This window comes from Platalea leucorodia (genome assembly GCF_965183815.1).
Source record: "Platalea leucorodia genome assembly, chromosome: 1".
Lineage (NCBI taxonomy): Eukaryota > Metazoa > Chordata > Aves > Pelecaniformes > Threskiornithidae > Platalea > Platalea leucorodia.
In genome coordinates this window covers 163,385,405-163,401,733 of record NC_138823.1, presented here as the reverse complement: position 1 = coordinate 163,401,733, position 16,329 = coordinate 163,385,405, and the positions used below count along the sequence as shown (strand labels likewise).

At 50.0% G+C, this 16,329-nt stretch overlaps 2 protein-coding genes across 2 annotated transcripts in view; one reads left to right on the top strand and one right to left on the bottom strand.

Moving 5' to 3' along the window:
- Nucleotides 1-1,198, top strand: part of DLEC1 (DLEC1 cilia and flagella associated protein) — a gene marked incomplete at both ends in the record, with an annotated part of 42,428 nt that extends 41,230 nt beyond the window's left edge. The window contains one exon of the mRNA XM_082314352.1: nt 1,075-1,198. Within this exon, the coding sequence (XP_082170478.1) occupies nt 1,075-1,198 (124 nt within the window). The remainder of the gene's footprint in view (nt 1-1,074) is intronic.
- A 186-nt stretch (nt 1,199-1,384) lies between these two features.
- On the bottom strand, nt 1,385-15,776 carry ACAA1 (acetyl-CoA acyltransferase 1; the record flags this gene model as incomplete). Its single annotated transcript, XM_082314369.1, has 12 exons — nt 1,385-3,400; nt 5,316-5,461; nt 6,291-6,346; nt 7,141-7,320; nt 7,420-7,610; nt 9,517-9,597; nt 10,015-10,113; nt 12,364-12,406; nt 12,865-12,944; nt 14,031-14,088; nt 14,781-14,874; nt 15,570-15,776. 12 exons carry the CDS (start codon nt 15,774-15,776, stop codon nt 3,310-3,312), a joined length of 1,326 nt encoding a protein of 441 aa, XP_082170495.1. The 3' UTR covers nt 1,385-3,309.
- Nucleotides 15,777-16,329: the final 553 nt, after the last annotated feature.

Sequence of the window (16,329 nt, the reverse complement as noted above, 5' to 3'; positions counted from 1 at the left end):
CGTGAGAGCTCCATCACCGGAGCTACTGCAATCTCAGAGGGACGAAGCCTTGAGCCACCGCTCCGCGCTGTCCCTGCTCCGAGCCGCGCGGTGGCCGAGACCTCCCCAGGCCCTGGACTGCACTCCTGGAGTGCCTGTGACTATGCCTGGAAGCACTTGTTTTTGTCTGACAAGAGACACGCTAATCAGCATGCCTGAAAGTGCCTGGGAGTACCAGAAAGCAAAGCTGTTGCTGTACAGCAGCCAGCTCGGCTGTTCGGCTCCAGACGAAGAATTCCCGACGCAGCAGAGCTCAGGACCAGCGTGGCATTAGTAAATAATTACATGCAAGGTGTGAGGTGATTTTAATAGTTCACCTCCCCAAATCAATGGTCTCCCTGCAGGGGAATTTTGTATGAGAAAGAAAAAATAAGAGTTGCCTGGCAGAAGAGGCTCTTGCCTCAGGCCTTTACAACAGCCGTCTCCTAGACGCAGAGCAGCCCTTCCGATGCACAGTCTCAGGAGCGCTGGGTAGCATCGGCCCGAGGCGAATTATGCTCTAAGACTTCCACTTAGCGCGAAACTACGCTTGCTGTAAGCTTTGTGATGTTCGTGTACAAGCTGGGCTCCGCTGACTCTTGTCTTAGGGGAGCGGACAGAAATTTTTCTGTTTCAAACTCTGTCTGTCACAGGGACGAGTTTTCACATCAAGGCAGCGCAGGCATTTGCTCCCCAACACCAGCCCCCAGCAGAGCTTCGTTTTATTTATTTAACGAAAACAGATTTTCACAAGTAGGAAGATACTCAAGTTCTTCCTTCAAGCATGAAGTTAATAATCCCATGGCTTGTCTTCAGGTACAGACTGGGCCACTCTCTTCAAACGCCCTATACGGAGCCGTGGGACGCGACGCTATGACGCGAGGTTGGCACCCGCAGACTCGACACCAACGTCAGAGAGCAGCGCTTGTGACTAGGAGCAGTTTCTGTCTTTGGGCACCACTCTCCCCGTCCTCCTCCGCAGAGTAACTGATCTCATCCTGACACACAGAATCGCACCTAGCTGTAACTGAACTGTCTCTCTGCTCTGCATTTTAGGAGCGACACTGAATACGAATCTATCGTGACCGTTACTGGGATCCTGGGAGAGGAGCCTTGCGAGCTACGCGTCAGGGGACGAGGAACGCGCAATGGCAAGTATGAAGACCCGTGTTTAATTTAAGCAAGACAATGTGGGACGCGTCAAGTAACGGGTTGGGTGCGGATGTGGCATCAGTCGAGCCTGTATTTTCATCTCCTTCAGTTGTTTTAATGTGGACTGGAATTTTAGCAGAATGAAATTTTAAGTTATGAGGGGAAAAAAGCTCATGGTACTTAAAGAAAACAGTCAATCTCTTTCTGTGCTATTACTTTTATTGCTGCGATAAGCTTACCATTACCCACAGAACCCGGCTCTGCGAAATAATCCATTTTAAACTGCAAAGCAGCTATGGCAACAGTTAGGCCAAAACCCTTCGCGTATCGCCACGTGCCTCAAATTACAATTAAAGGCTGTTCATACCTTAAAAAGCAGCTTTTGTTTTGCCTTGTTTATTTGTTTGATATTAAAATGGACATGACACATAATAAAAGCAAGAATTAGTGAATAGGCCAGCATTCCTCTGGCTGTTTGATCAGTGCCTTACATGAAAAGGGGAAGAGCCAGCTTTCCCTGGACTCCTTGGAAAACGACCAACCTGCGTGTTTCATCGCGCTTGGGTCCTGAGAACATCCCCTTCAGCTACAGAGGGAGGAACCCTTCTTCCTTTTCATTCCTTCCCCCCACATGGTTCCCATTTACTCCCACTTCTCTTTAAATGTTTTTAGTATTACTTTAGCTAAAGGTCACTGAAATTCCCACTTCTGAGCCTGTTAAGTTTTCCACTCCCATCATATAAAAGGTTTTTGTTGAAGGCAGCGCGTGCGGGGAGGAGGGGGCTGCAACCCCCACGGGAAGAGAACAGAAGACGCACGATCGCTGCCTTCTGCCTCCTCCAGAACAGGCTGGTACTAGCCACCAGAACTCAATTTTATACCCAGGAACCCGAGTGTGCAAAAAGGACCCTTGAAGATGCTAACAAATGTCTGCCCCCTCTCAATAATGTCATCTTTTTGCTCTAAAATACAGCATGCGTGACCGCTGGGTGGGCGAGACAGGCTACGGCCCAGGAACGCGAGCATCCACCAGCTCTGGCTAATCACGACCTTCAGCTAACAATCATCCTCGTAACAAACCAAATCTATTGCAAGAACCCAACTGTGTTATTAAGTGCAAAACCAAGAGCCAGGGCAAAGTTCAGTCCGTGTTACAAACGTAAAACCTTTTTTTACCACGTCAAAGACGACGAGCACGGCTTTTTCAAGCCATTAGCTCTCCGTTTTGGTGGTCTTCCTGCTCAAAAGAGGAATACCAGCGGGAGAACTTTACAAGTTGAAACATGCATTTCGCTGATGATCACGTAGTGCTTGCAGCAAGAGTAATGCTGAAATCCATTTTATGTTAGGTAAGTAAATATTATTAAGGTTAAGCTTGTCCTTTAAGTTAGTCAAACGAGCTGATAAGTAGAAATGTGTTGTAAAAGATGGAATGGCCGCTTTCAAATTCCTGGCTTCTCAGAGCTCATCACCACCTTTCCAGTCAGGCACCTCAACAGTCTGTTTGCTCCTGTGTCATGACATTCCCGTCCCTCCACTCGCCCCCAGAGCAGCCTGGTGAAAAGCAGAAAGCTGAAGCACATCCTCCAGCTTTTGGGGCAGTTTAGGGACAATTTAAGACACAGCCAACTTCTATGACCTGCATAGGACAGACAGCATCGTAAAGGAAACGACGTGAAGTCTTCGCACGGCTTTCAAAACAGGCCCTTCCACCCTTCCTGCGAGATGGTGAAATCTTCTAAGAAAACCCTGGAAAACCCTTTTCACAGGCACTGGTGTTTTCATTTTGAGCAACCGTTTTAGACAATTTGTCAGACAAGAATACCGTACCGTGAATTACTTCTCTCTGATAATATTCACCAAATAAAGGGATCAATGAGATCAGAAATACTGACTCATAATCGCCACACAAGGGCCTGTAGTTGAACTTCAGCTGAACTAAATTTCTCACGTGAGGATGCCATTTCCCAGTTTTACATTTTCCCACCTGCTTAGTACATCTCTACGATTTATTCTGCTTCACAAATTGCGCCTAAAATTTGTAGATCTAGTAACGAATCCCTGAATCCGCTTGATTTCACAGTGCAAATCATTTGTTATTACTAGAGAAGGCAGAGAACCAGCTCTTGCGTTGCTTCGTCAGTGCGCTGGAGTTGGGTTCCCTGGGTACTCAAACACTGCTGCAGCGCCCATGCCAGTCCCGATGCACATCGACACAACGCCGTACGCTCTGAAACGAAAGAACACGCGGAATTAAGACCGATCTGGTTTAGATCATCTGGGGAAAAAAAAAAAAAAATACAATATATTTGAGCTACCTACTGCTCTCCTGTGGCACCGAGAGATTCTACCTCTGATGCCCTGGCGTTCTTGCAGGCTGTTGTTTGCAGAGCACGTGGACGCACGTTTCTCTGCCTGTTTTCTGGACAGGCACAGTGCACCAGAAGCAAGCTCCTTAGCCACCTGCCCCAGACACGCTAGCGGCGAGGGTGAGCTAGAACTGCTTTGATGCAGATGGGCTGAGGAAGAAACTCCTCCTTTCCTGCCTCCTACTGCTGCCCTTCACGTGGCTTTGCTATGTAAAAGCTCAAGGTAAATTTGGGAAGCTCAAATAAAGTTCAAGTAAAAAGTTCAAGGTGAACTTGGCTAGTCAGATGATGTGCAGGAGGATTTGTGGAAAACCAGAGCGGAAAGCCTGATTTCAGAGCAAGTTCTTCCACTTCAGTTTGAGGTGCTGAATGACAGACAGCGGGATCGAGGGCACCCTCACCAAGTCTGCAGATGACGCCAAGCTGAGCAGTGCAGTTGACACGCCTGAGGGACAGGATGCCATCCCGAGGGACCTGGACAAGCTCAAGAAGTGGGTCTGTGTGAACCTCATGAGGTTCAACAAGGCCAAGTGCAGGGTCCTGCACCTGGGTTGGGGCAATCCCCAGTATCAGCACAGGCTGGGGGATGAAGGGATTGAGAGCAGCCCTGAGGAGGAGGACTTGGGGGTACTGATGGATGAAAAGCTGGACATGAGCCGGCGACGTGCTCTCGCAGCCCAGAAAGCCAACCCTATCCTGGGCTGCATCCCCCGCAGCGTGGGCAGCGGGGCGAGGGAGGGGATTCTGCCCCTCTGCTCCGCTCTGGGGAGACCCCCTGGAGCCCTGCCTCCAGCTCGGGGGTCCTCAGCACGGGAAGGACGTGGAGCTGTTGGAGCGGGGCCAGAGGAGGCCACAGAAATGATCAGAGGGGTGGAACAGCTCTGCTGTGAGGAAAGGCTGAGAGAGCTGGGGGTGTTCAGCCTGGGGAAGAGAAGGCTGCGGGGAGACCTTATTGCGGCCTTTCAGTACTTAAAGGGGGCCTACAAGAAAGATGGGGACAGACGTTTTAGCAGGGCCAGTAGCGATAGGACAAGGGGGAATGGTTTTAAACTAAAAGAGGGGAGATTTAGATTAGATATAAGGAAGACATTTTTTACCATGAGGGTGGTGAAACACTGGTTGCCCAGAGCGGTGGTGGATGCCCCATCCTTGGGAACATTCAAGGCCAGGCTGGATGGGGCTCTGAGCCACCTCATCTGGTCGTAGATGTCCCTGCCCATGGCAGGGGGATGGACTGGGTGGCCTTTAAAGGTCCCTTCCATCCCAAAGCGTTCTGTGATTTGTTCAGCATTTAACAGCTCGCCATCGCTGTTACCCTCCCCGCTCGGCCAGGGCACAGCTCACCCTAAGGTGTGGTCCAGTGACGCTGCCTGTGCCAGCCCCAGCGGGAGTGGCGGCAGAGCCAGAGCCCGCCAGCAGCAGCTACCGCGTTTCTTTCACACGTCGGGAAGAGCCCGAGTCCTGGACCGAACCCTCACACAGCCCGATGCAGCTCAGCCCCGCAGAGCCGCCAGCTCCGACCGCTGCCTCGCTGCTCTGCCGCTGCAGGGTGGCCATGTCCGCGCTGGGGCCCTGCACCACCACGGACCAGGAGAGACTCCGCATTCATGGGCGGCAAGACGTTACCCAGCCCTCCCTAAAGAGAGCATCGGGAATTCACGTTCAAAGCGATCAAAGGGATGGAGAAAGCTCAACCCAAACCGATGGTTACCTCTGAGCCTAAGATACTTACACACACGTAAGGCGTTAAGGCTAATACTGCTCCTCAGTGCTCACCTTTTCCCTCTGCGCTTCAATTCACTGAGCAAGGTGACGACTTGCCGAGCACCAGTGCAGCCCAGCGGGTGCCCCAGTGCTATCGCTCCTCCCAGGGGGTTGACCTTCTCCATGGGAATGCCCAGCTTTTCAACACAGTACACAGCCTAGGAGGAGGGAGGGAATGGTTGCACGGAGATGCTCCCGCCTCCCTTAGTTCCCAGCTCTCCCGCAGGAGAGAGCCAAGAGGACTGCAGAGAAGACTGGTGATCTCGCCCGTACGTGAAGAGGGACAGCAAACCACCCTCGGCAGCTCTGCAGGTTTGTGCTTAAACCTCAGAAGGTTTGTGCTTAAAATGAATTTAGCTCCAACTACGTTTGTTATTACAAACACTCCACATCATTGTGTCCGCTGCTCTTGAAGTATTAAGCAGTACCCGGAGGCCTGACTCCGGCTGGACCATCTTTCCCCGTGGAAAGGAGCGGAACTACATTACAGATCCAGAGCACGGAGCAGTGGCCTGAGCCCGTCAACCTCACCTCAGCCTGAGCCCACGTACTTTCTGGCAGGCAGGCCAGAGATTTGTGGAAGACACAGGAGCGAAGTTTCTACCTTTCATTAAGGACCTCCAAATTAGTGAGCGCAACACATTCGCGCTGACACCACCCGATAACAAATTACAGCCCTCCTGAAACAGATTTTGCAAGCTGGTATGAGGATACGATAGTAAAGATTACGTTCTTACTCTGCGGACCTATTTTTCTGTTTTGTTTGGGGCTTTTTTGTTGTGTTTTGTGTTGGTTTTCAATATTAAGCTGTGGAAGCAATGCCCTGCTTATTTTCACTTGAAGGAAAGGGAAAACAGTCTGCGTGCATTATTTACATTTGGCTGAAGATGTAATATGTGGAACAAGTTCAAATCTTAATTTGGAGACCAAGCTGAAATATATTCAGCTACCAAGCAATGTAGCAACTCAAACAGGATGATCACTCACCTGGCTTGCAAAGGCTTCATTAATTTCGTAGATATCAATGTCATTCAGAGTCAGACCTATGGTTCAGAAAAGTCAGGATTTAAAAGATGTTTCTGCCTTATGACTGTATCAAAGAGAATAATTCACTCACAGCCTCCCGTTATGAATGCTAGTTCTACCCCACTAATGACAAAAAGAGGGGGACCTTGGCTCCGTGTGGGGTATCTGCACCTGTACGCATGTTCGTGTACAACAATGTTTAAAGACTGCAAAACGTCACAGTTCACGGTATTGTGTCACTGAGTTTGCCAAGTTTCCTTAGATTAAATGCTATTTCTTTGCAGAGGGATTAAAGATCGAAGGGTATTTCGAGACTGAAAGATAAAACTATAGGTGAGCGTGCGACCATAGCAATGATAGGCAGACACAACAATGATCGTCAGCTATAAAAGCTATTTAACCTGATGAGTATGAGAAGATCCCTGAGGAAAGCCCGTTCCACTGGTCAGATGCCAAAATTGTGAGGGAAAGAAACCCCAACCCCAACCCCACACCCCCCCAGTCATATTAAGGAAGAGAAAACAGCACTAAATGAACACTGCATCGCTTGCCACGTGTTAACTGATGTTGAGACTGTGCAGGGATTTAATCCTGAGCTGCTCGGAGGTGAGTGAATGACAGTTTACACACGAGTACAAGTGAGCAGTATTACAATGATCCCAGCTGGGATCTCTTTTAAGGTTTTGAATTTAAGTTCCCTGTTCCTACGGCTGATAGCTGCACATGCTAGAGTAACATCATCTTAAATTTCCGTCCATGAAGTCTGATGTGCCTTGTGCCAAACACTGTACGAACGACACGTGGTTCTCACCCGCCTTCTCCACAGCGACAGGGATCGCGTAGGCTGGTCCTATGCCCATGACATCGGGCGGGACTCCCACCACAGCAAAGGACCTGAGCACCCCCAGGACGGGGAGTCCCAGCTGCGCTGCTTTGGAGCGTTTTGCCAGGAGAACAGCCGCTGCTCCATCACTGACCTGGCTGGCGTTACCTGTTGGAAGAGATCTGCTAACACCGTTTTTGCCTAAGCACAGTCTATTACAAGGCGGGTAAAGCACAGGAACACCACAAATTTCACAACAGAGCTGACCTGCTGTGGTGCTACCATCCTCTTTGAAGGCAGGCTTCAGCTTTGCCAAGCCTTCCAGGGTCGTGGAGGGCCTAATCCCCTCATCCTGGTGCACGGTGATTGTTTTTTGGTTGCCCTGATTATCTAGTACGGTGGTCTTCACTGGAACAATCTCGGTTTTAAACAGTCCCATCTGCTGAGCTTTTGCTGCTCTGTTAAAGAAGAGCATGAAAGGTTAAAATATTCTGGAGGTGAACTGCAGGAGAACTAACGTCAAGGAAACCAGTAAGGATGAGAATGACCTAAGGGGTGACTTGGTACACGGGTACATCATCGCTGAGTAGCGGACAAGACAACAGGCGAATACTTACTTCCGTTCATGGGAAGACAAACTTCTTATTTCTACATCACGGGAAATGTATCGCTAACTTTCTGGGCATTCTCCCCAAACCTGGCTCACAGGATCACACACTTCTGAGCAAGATCCCCGTTCTGTTCCCATCAACACCTTTGTGACTGACTGACCACCACCAGCCCGCAGCATGAAGTTGTGCTCGTCCGGTGGTGCAGTCACATCACAACTCTAAGACAATAAATGAATCCTGATGTTCCAACATCAATTCTTACTTTTGAGTTTAAACAGGGCAAGCGGGCTAAGCCTCTACGTAATGCTAATAATTTGTGACAAGTTAAGGAATGGCAAAAGTTTCACTCATGCCTGGTTTTGTCCTGCTAAAGACAAATTGAGCTTTAGACCAGAGACCTCAGGTATAATCTTCTGCATTTAAATGGAACCTTTCAACCCAAAATGATTGCAACTTATGTTGCATATACTTCAGTGTGACTACGTAGAAGGGTATCACTTAATTTAGCAGTAAATGCGCAGCGAAGATAGGGTCTGGTCCCCGAGACAGCAGCATTAGCAGTAGGGAACAACCGCCACAACTGGACTGATATAGGTAGGCAGAATGCGATTAGCTAAATTAAATTAGCTCAGGACACACAGTTTTCATCTTTCATATCAACAAAGTATTTAATAGCCGCCACAATAGAGCTGGTATAGATTTACTGTCCAGCAGCAGAGCACCCTTTGACAGGGAACACAAATTGGAGACTGAAAGCTTGTTTTACCCCCTCATCACTTCACGCTTTTACTAATAAAATGAAAATATTTAATACTCCCAGGTAAGCGCGAGTTAGGGCGAAGCGCTGAAGGGCAGATCAGTAACTCCGCAGACATCCTGAGCCCGCGGCCAGAAAATCGCCCCCTTCCTCACGTGAGAGGCGAGGATCGCGTTCACATACCCTTCCGCGTTATCAGCTCAATGTCAGTGAGAAAGGCTGGCACGCCAAGTTCCCTAGCAGCAGGGCCAGAATTTAAAGGTTAACTGGCCTGTGCAGTGGCTTCCTGTATTAGATAAATAACTGGACCGGGGCAATGCTTAAACAGAGCTCTGGAAGTTAGTTTAACTCTTTGACGGCAGCAACTTCAGCGTGTCGCCTGACACGGGACTGCCAGTACAGCCCCAGGGGTCCCAGGGCCAGCTGACTGGCAGCGATTTAACCTACGAGGGAGGTTATTAGAGGTAGAACCGGACTCACTTGGAGCCAAACACCTGCAGCAAAGAGAAGCCGCTCTTCTCATAAGCTCGGCAGTTCTCTAGAAACAGCTGCATTTAAATATCCTCTCTTAGGAAAGGTTCCTTCTGCTGCCACTCCCATGTTCAGTTTCAAACGATACTGAGCCAAAGCCACTGTGAAAATATTGAACCATACATTCGTTTCGGAAACCTCGTGGAGGCTGCATCCCTCGGATGCTGTAAAAAGCACGGGCACTCACTGCTCAAGGCCTGCGTGCCCGGTGCTACCTGCACAAGATCTGTCCCGCGATCCCCAGTACAGCTCTGGGCTCAGGCTTCCTTATCCCACAACCCGGGACACGCACTGCTCTTTGCTCCGACCGCCTCAAGCTTCTTCACTCACTAATAAGGTTTGGAAGGCAACACAAAGGGTGCACTTAACCACTCTTGGGAAGTAGCAATGTGTTTTCTATCTGTATTTATTCCTTAACTAAAAGGTTAAAAAAAAACCAAAACAAAACAAAAAAAAAGCATTTACTTTTGTTGGGAAGCCAAGGCAAAGGCATCTTGCTTCTTTCGGGAAACTCCAAACTTCTCTGCCACGTTTTCTGAGGTTATTCTGGGGAAAACAACACCGCAATTAATCCAGAGCCTCATCCAGTGGAGCTGCAGTTGGCTTTTACCAAGACAACACAAGATACAAGCACTGGCTTTAGTCTCAAAGCTAACTGCTGCCTTCTCAACCTAGAACTGCTTGGCAGAAGCAAATCCTGAACCAAATCTAGGGCCAAAGCAAGGTTCAAATCCACCTTCATTGCTCATTAAGCCATTGAGCTTAATGAGGACGAGGAAATCTTTCATCAGAGTCGCCGATCTTCCCCCCATTTCACATGATTCATCTTCTACCCCAACCAAGGAGGATGCCGACCCACACAGATCCGAGCTCCCGGCATTCAGATTGATTGGAAGCAGTGCAGCCACCGAGGAGACAGGCCATCTAGGAACCCCTTAAACTTGGGGAAGGGGGAACACTTACCCCATAGGAATAAGGCAATCTCGAGCTTTGCTGTTTTCCATCATGCTGGAACTGATATCACCAGGGTTATTTGCATTTCTGAGGGACATCGTTTCCACGCTAAACACAAGAAAAATTTGAATTTGCCACCAGTGCTTTCACTCTGTGTTTGTGGTAATTGCCCAGTTAAGACTGATCAAAACTCAGTATCTTGACAACATGCTTTCCTATCACCCTACAGAAACGCAGCTAATAATTAAGAACTGGCTGAGGCAGAAGCTCTTCAATCATCAGTATGAGGATTACCACAAATTGAAAACAGCTTGCTAGATTAAATTGCTCCTTGTTTCGCTAAAACCAGGATACCAGCGTCAGCAGTTAGCTTCTCTTGTTTCCACAGCTAGGAAGGAATTGCTAATGATTCTGGCACTTTTGTCCTCAAACATAGCGAGAAACCTAAGGTCCTAGGACTGGAGTTTCCAACGAGACTGTCAACAGCTATAAAAATGCCACTTACGCTTAAGGACTGGTTGGCAGTATAATAACTATTAAGCAAACCATTATGCCATTTGTATTTCACAACACAAAGAATTTTAAGACACGGATCCCAGAGGCTGCAGTCTTTTACCTACAAGTGAGTTAACAGACTGAAGATATCCAATTTTACTGCCTAAATACACAGCCATCACGTAAGAGTAGGGAGCTTTTGCAAAGGCAGTCTAGACCATGCAGCCTCTGATGGGAAGAGGGTTTCAATTCTACTTTGCACCGCACAAATACACTCACAACGAGTAAATAAGAAAGAAACTACTCCTGGAAAATGCAAGACAAGCAGAAAATAAGGCTTTTCCCCAAGCAGCTTATAGTAAGTGCTATCAGGAATTTAAACTAACTCTAATACGGGACACTGCTCTACTTGACTTCAGCTGCACCTGCTCCCTGACGGGAGGTATAGAATCAGGTTTTAAGTAAGAGCAAACCACAGCTATTGCGTTTTGTGCTCTCATCCAGTCTCTCTCCACCTACAGAGTGGGCGAGTCCACTCAGGGGAAGAGCGCGACTCGAGATAATCCCAACTCCCAAAAGCTATTCGTAAGGTATGGATTTTGTGTCTTCATGGAGGGCCCTGCAGGGCAGAGGCCAGAAAACTTCCCACGATGAAACGCGGTGGCTTGCGTACCCAGAGGTGCAAAGGCCGGATCCCAAACCCTTTGAGCCTTTCAACACCTTTAAGCGCATCATTTTGGTGGGGCCAAGCAACTTCTTGAAACAACTGTGTTGAAGCGAACGAGCGAAAAGCATCACACGCTCAAGCAGAAGCATTCCCCGGGAACAGCAAGCGCTCGGCCTCCATCAGAGCACGCCCGTCTCAGAGCTGTTTGTTTCACAGCAGGCTAAGAAGGGCGTTCTCAGCATCAGATCTTGCTCGACCAAGTATGTGCAGGTGTTGAGAAGTTGTAAATATAAATATTTTCCCTAAGGGCTGCCAGAGGACTGTGTACAGTAATAATTCAAGAAAGACTTAGAGTTACCAAGGTAAAGAAAAAGAGAAACCCCGTATTTTAGCCTCAGGATTACTGAATACTTATTTTGTTATTCGTCCTTCTGAAGTGAATGTGTACATGGTCACTCGTATTTCTCCAAAGCCAACTTAACATTTACATAATCCTCTAGAAAACAAACATTTCTTGTGCTGTTAGGACAGAAGTGAAGAACAGCATGCCCGGCCACTGCAGAAGAACATCTCCCGTAAGTCTGTACAACAGTTATTAGCCTGGCTAGGACATTAATCGCTTTATCCAGGACAGCTGCTGGTATTCTAAGACACCAGCGAATTGGAGGTTCGTTAAAAAGCTAATCACGGCAGGCTCTTCCAGGCTGTCAGAGCGCTGCGCGCAAGCGGTATCCTACAGCAGAGCCAGAGGACCCTAATAAAACAGGCTCTTTGCATGCTTGTAAGAGATACGCAGCCTCTTATTGCAACCCCAGCAGACATCTCACCAAGACCAAAGCTTCCAGGGGAACTAAAGGATTCTCAAGCACCCTCTCGCAGACCCTTTAAGATGACCCGATCGTCTGCAGAAGTACTCAGCAGGCTCTGGAAATACACGAATCGCATCTGCAGCCACCACTTAAATCCAGGTCCTAATTTTAGAGTTTATTTACCCATTTGTCAAATGAGGACAGCATCTATTTCCTCGGGGGGGGGGGGGGGGGGGGGGGGGGGGAAGGGGGGGACACGGGACGGACGGACACGGGACACAGATCCGCTTGGAAGGGATTTCTAATTCCTCACACGAGAGCTACTGCAGAGGGACTGAGCACTACTTTCAGGCAGCCTAAGCAAGTGCCATAAAAAGCCTTTCTTACCCACAGGCCAAGCCAATATCATACGATCCATTTCGGATGCCACCTGTAACAGCAGTGCATAAACATCCTTACCATCGTTAGCAGGAAAAGCACTTCCATCCCAGCTGCGGTTTCACGAACACCTGAGGCACCCAGTGCAGCCGAAAGGTGCATTCCCGCCGCCCTCCCCCCTGCCAGGACGTGAGCCAGGTCGAGGAGCCAATGGGGCTGAAGACTAACGTGAGCTGGCACGCAACCAGCGAGGGCAGCAGGGACCCTTCTAGAAGCTGCCTGAGGTGGAAGTGACTGTAGAACTTATCCTCAGAAAACCAAGTTATTTCTCTAGGGGTAAACTCAGCCACTCAAGGATATAAAAGCATTCAACCAACACCACACTGAAAACTCGTAACAGCAGAAGACAGTATCGCTATTTTTACTGCTCAGAGAGATTTGAGGACAGGAGAAGCGAGCAGTTGGCGTGGGGCAGGCATCGACTCCGATCCGAGTGCCCGTAACGCTTACCAGCTATATTGATAATGGCCTGTAGCCCCGAGGAGCACTGCCGGTTCACGCTCGAGCACGGCACCGTCTCTGGAATACCACTAGAAAATAAAGACAGCGTTGGCAAAGACTCAGTGACGAAAACAACGCAACAAACCAAACCTCTAAAGAGAGCATTAAGCCACTTGATTAAACTTTAACCCTCAAGCTCAAGACAGATCCCTTTATACAGTTGTTGACATATTTGGTCCTGCACCAAGAGAAAGCAAAGTTCATAGATAATTTCCAAATCTGATTTACAAGTGGCTCTGAGCGCGGTTTCCCCACAGGTCTGTCTTCAGAAGATCCTCTGTAAGCAGGGCCCTCGTGTGCCTCCCTCCTGAGCTCTGACTGGGGCCAGAAATACTGAAAAGCTCTGCAATATTCCTAATTTCTGGTGGGCTGTGCCTGCACCTCTCTAAAGCGGTGGTTGCACACTGATCTACAGAAGCAAACATCACTTGGCAATAGAGGCTGACTGCAATATTTGGAAGCTGGGATCCGGTTCAATACAAGCCATCGACCACCAGCACTGGGAAATGAACAGAAAGACCTGAGACAACTCCATGGTTTCAGGCTCACGCAGAGCAGAGAGAAGTGCAGCCTTGCAGTAGGGAGAAGCAGCAGGTACAGCTGGGAGCCCACAAAACGAGATCTCCCATTCAGAGCCTCAACACAGGCGGCACAGATTCATAGAACCATAGAATCGTTAAGGTTGGAAAAGACCCTTAAGATCATCGAGTCCAACCGTTAACCCAGCACTGCCAAGCCCACCACTAAACCATGTCCTAAGCACCACATCTACCCGGCTTTTAAACACCTCCAGGGATGGAGACTCAGCCACTCCCCTGGGCAGCCTGTGCCAGTGCCTGACTGCCCTTTCGGTGAAGAAGTTTTTCCTAATATCCAACCTAATCTGTTCAATATCGCCAGGGGAAATTTAACTGGCCTCACCTCGGCCTCTCTGTCCCTTTACTAGCAGGGTTCTCCAAACCCCAAATGCTCGATCAAAGTCCAATTTCTAGGCAAAAGGTGATTTGCTGTAACTTCTTAGGAGCGCATGAGCCTCATCGCAACATCTGACCCAGTGCTGCTCTGCAGCCAAGGCCCAAGAAGGGGAGGAGGAACCTCGATCTGGTTCAGTTTACCTTAGAAACTGTGCAACTCTTGCAATCAAAGCGCCAGCTCCAGGCTGCAGCACGTTTCCTGAATGCAAAGACATGATTCCAGTCAATCCGTTGCACTTCCCTCTCTATTTGCTGCAGGCATCGAAGGGATGTTAACATCGCCGCAGCCTGGTACCATCCGGCACCCAGATCAGAGCCCCACCGCTTGACAGCCCAGTCGTGAAGGACGTACAGATTTCATAAACCCAATGCTACGCTCTAACCCCTTCCCACCCCATGACACCTGCAAGTATCCCATGGGACACCAGAGCAGCCTGTCCCAGAGAGCTACAGAATCACAGAATCGTTGAGGTTGGAAAAGACCCTTAAGATCATCGAGTCCAACCGTTAACCCAGCACTGCCAAGCCCACCACTAATCCATGTCCCTAAGCACCACGTCTACCCGTCTTTTAAATCCCTCCAGGGATGGGGACTCAACCACTGCCCTGGGCAGCCTGTGCCAGGGCCTGACTGCCCTTTCAGTGAAGAAGATTTTCCTAATATCCAACCTAAACCTCCCCTGGCGCAGCTTGAGGCCGTTCCCTCTCGTCCTATCACTTGTTACTGGGGAGAAGAGACCAAACCCCACCTGGCTACAGCCTCCTTTCAGGCAGTTGTAGAGAGCAATAAGGTCTCCCCTCAGCCTCCTCTTCTCCAGGCTAAACAGCCCCAGCTCCCTCAGAGGGATCCAGACCAGGAGTTTCAAGTCCGGACGGAAGCTGTTCACTCACCAACACAGATGTCTCCCAGGACCTCAGGACGAAGATTGACATCTTGAAGGACAGCCGTCATAACGGCAGAGAGCAGTTCATCAGGTGTAGTGTCCTAAAAGCACAGGGGATTAACGCTAGTCAACAAACACCAGCAACCGCCCCGTCCACCCTCGGAGTACTTCAAAGGGCTAGCGCGCGATGCTCGGACAGCTCTACTCCGCTCCTCAGCTCCCGATGGCTGCCGTTCTCCTGTAACGGCAGGGTTATTCCGCACGGCTTTCAGCCTGGGTATCTTTCAAGCACCGTAACGCACGCTGCTTTCTCACCTCGCTTGGCTTTACGTGAGCGCGCCTCGCAGGCCCTTCACAGCCAAGCGAGCGCGGCGAGTTACGCGGGCAGGCTTGGCGAGCGGAGCCGCTGGGTTTATTCAGCGAAAGGAAGGGGGTGGCCCCCCGGGTGGCGGGGCGCCCCGCCGCCCTGAGGGGACCCGCTTCGGAGGGCGAGGAACCTCCTCGGTGCCTTGTCTGGGGAGGCCGGTGGCGCTGCCGCCGCCGGGCCAGGCTCCCCCGGCGCTCACACCAGCAAACGTCGTGTTTCAGACCGCCGTGAAGCGGAGCCCCGCGGGGGACAGCGGGAAGGCGGGAGCCCAGCCCCCGCCCTGTGTGGAGGGGAGGCAAGCGGGGTTCCCCATCCCGGTGCCGGGGGGACACTCGGCAACCGGGGGGAGCGGGAGGCCCCAGCCGGGACCCGCGGCACCCGGGAGGGAGCGGGGCAGGCGGGCAGGGCCCCCCCCTGCCCGGGCCGTACCTTGAAGCCGCCGCGCTTGGCGCGGCCGATGGCGGTCCTCCGCCCGTGCACCACCACCACATCGTCGGGGCTGACGGCCCGCGGCGAGACCCCGGCGCGGCTCCCGCACGGCGCGGCCCCAACCCCGGCGCCCGGGGGGGAGGCGGCGAGGTGCCCCAGCACCAGCTGCACCCGCCGCGCCGCGCCGCCGCCCGGCCCCGCCGCCATTTTGTCACCGCCGCCTCCGGGGGCGCGGACGCGGCGGGAACCGCGCCCTCATTTGCATGGCCCCGCCCCCGCCCGGGATGGCCCCGCCCCCGCGGCGTAACGCGGGCTCCAGGGCCGCGCAGGGGGGGCGAGAAACGATTAAAATAAAGGCGTAAAAGAAAAAAACCCAACAGAACCAACAAAAAAAAAAATTATTAGAAACAAGTAAATTTAAAATAAACAAGTAAATTTAAAATAAAAAAATTAAATTGAAACAGAAAAAAGAAAAACAAAAATAAAAAAAGAAAAAAGAGAAAAAATGAAAGAAAAAAGAGAAAAAAGAAAAGGAAAAAAGAAAAAGAAGAAAAAGGAAAAAGAAGAAGAGAAAAAAGAAAAAGAAGAAAAAAAAGAAGAAAAAAGAAAAAGAAGAAAAAAGAAAAAGAAAAAAGAAAAAGAAAAAAGAAAAAAGAAAGAGAACAAGAAAAAGAAGAAAAAAGAAAGAAAAGATGAAAGAAGAAAGAAAAAGAGACAAGAAAAAGAAAAAAGAGAAAAAAAAGAGAAGAAAAAGTAACAA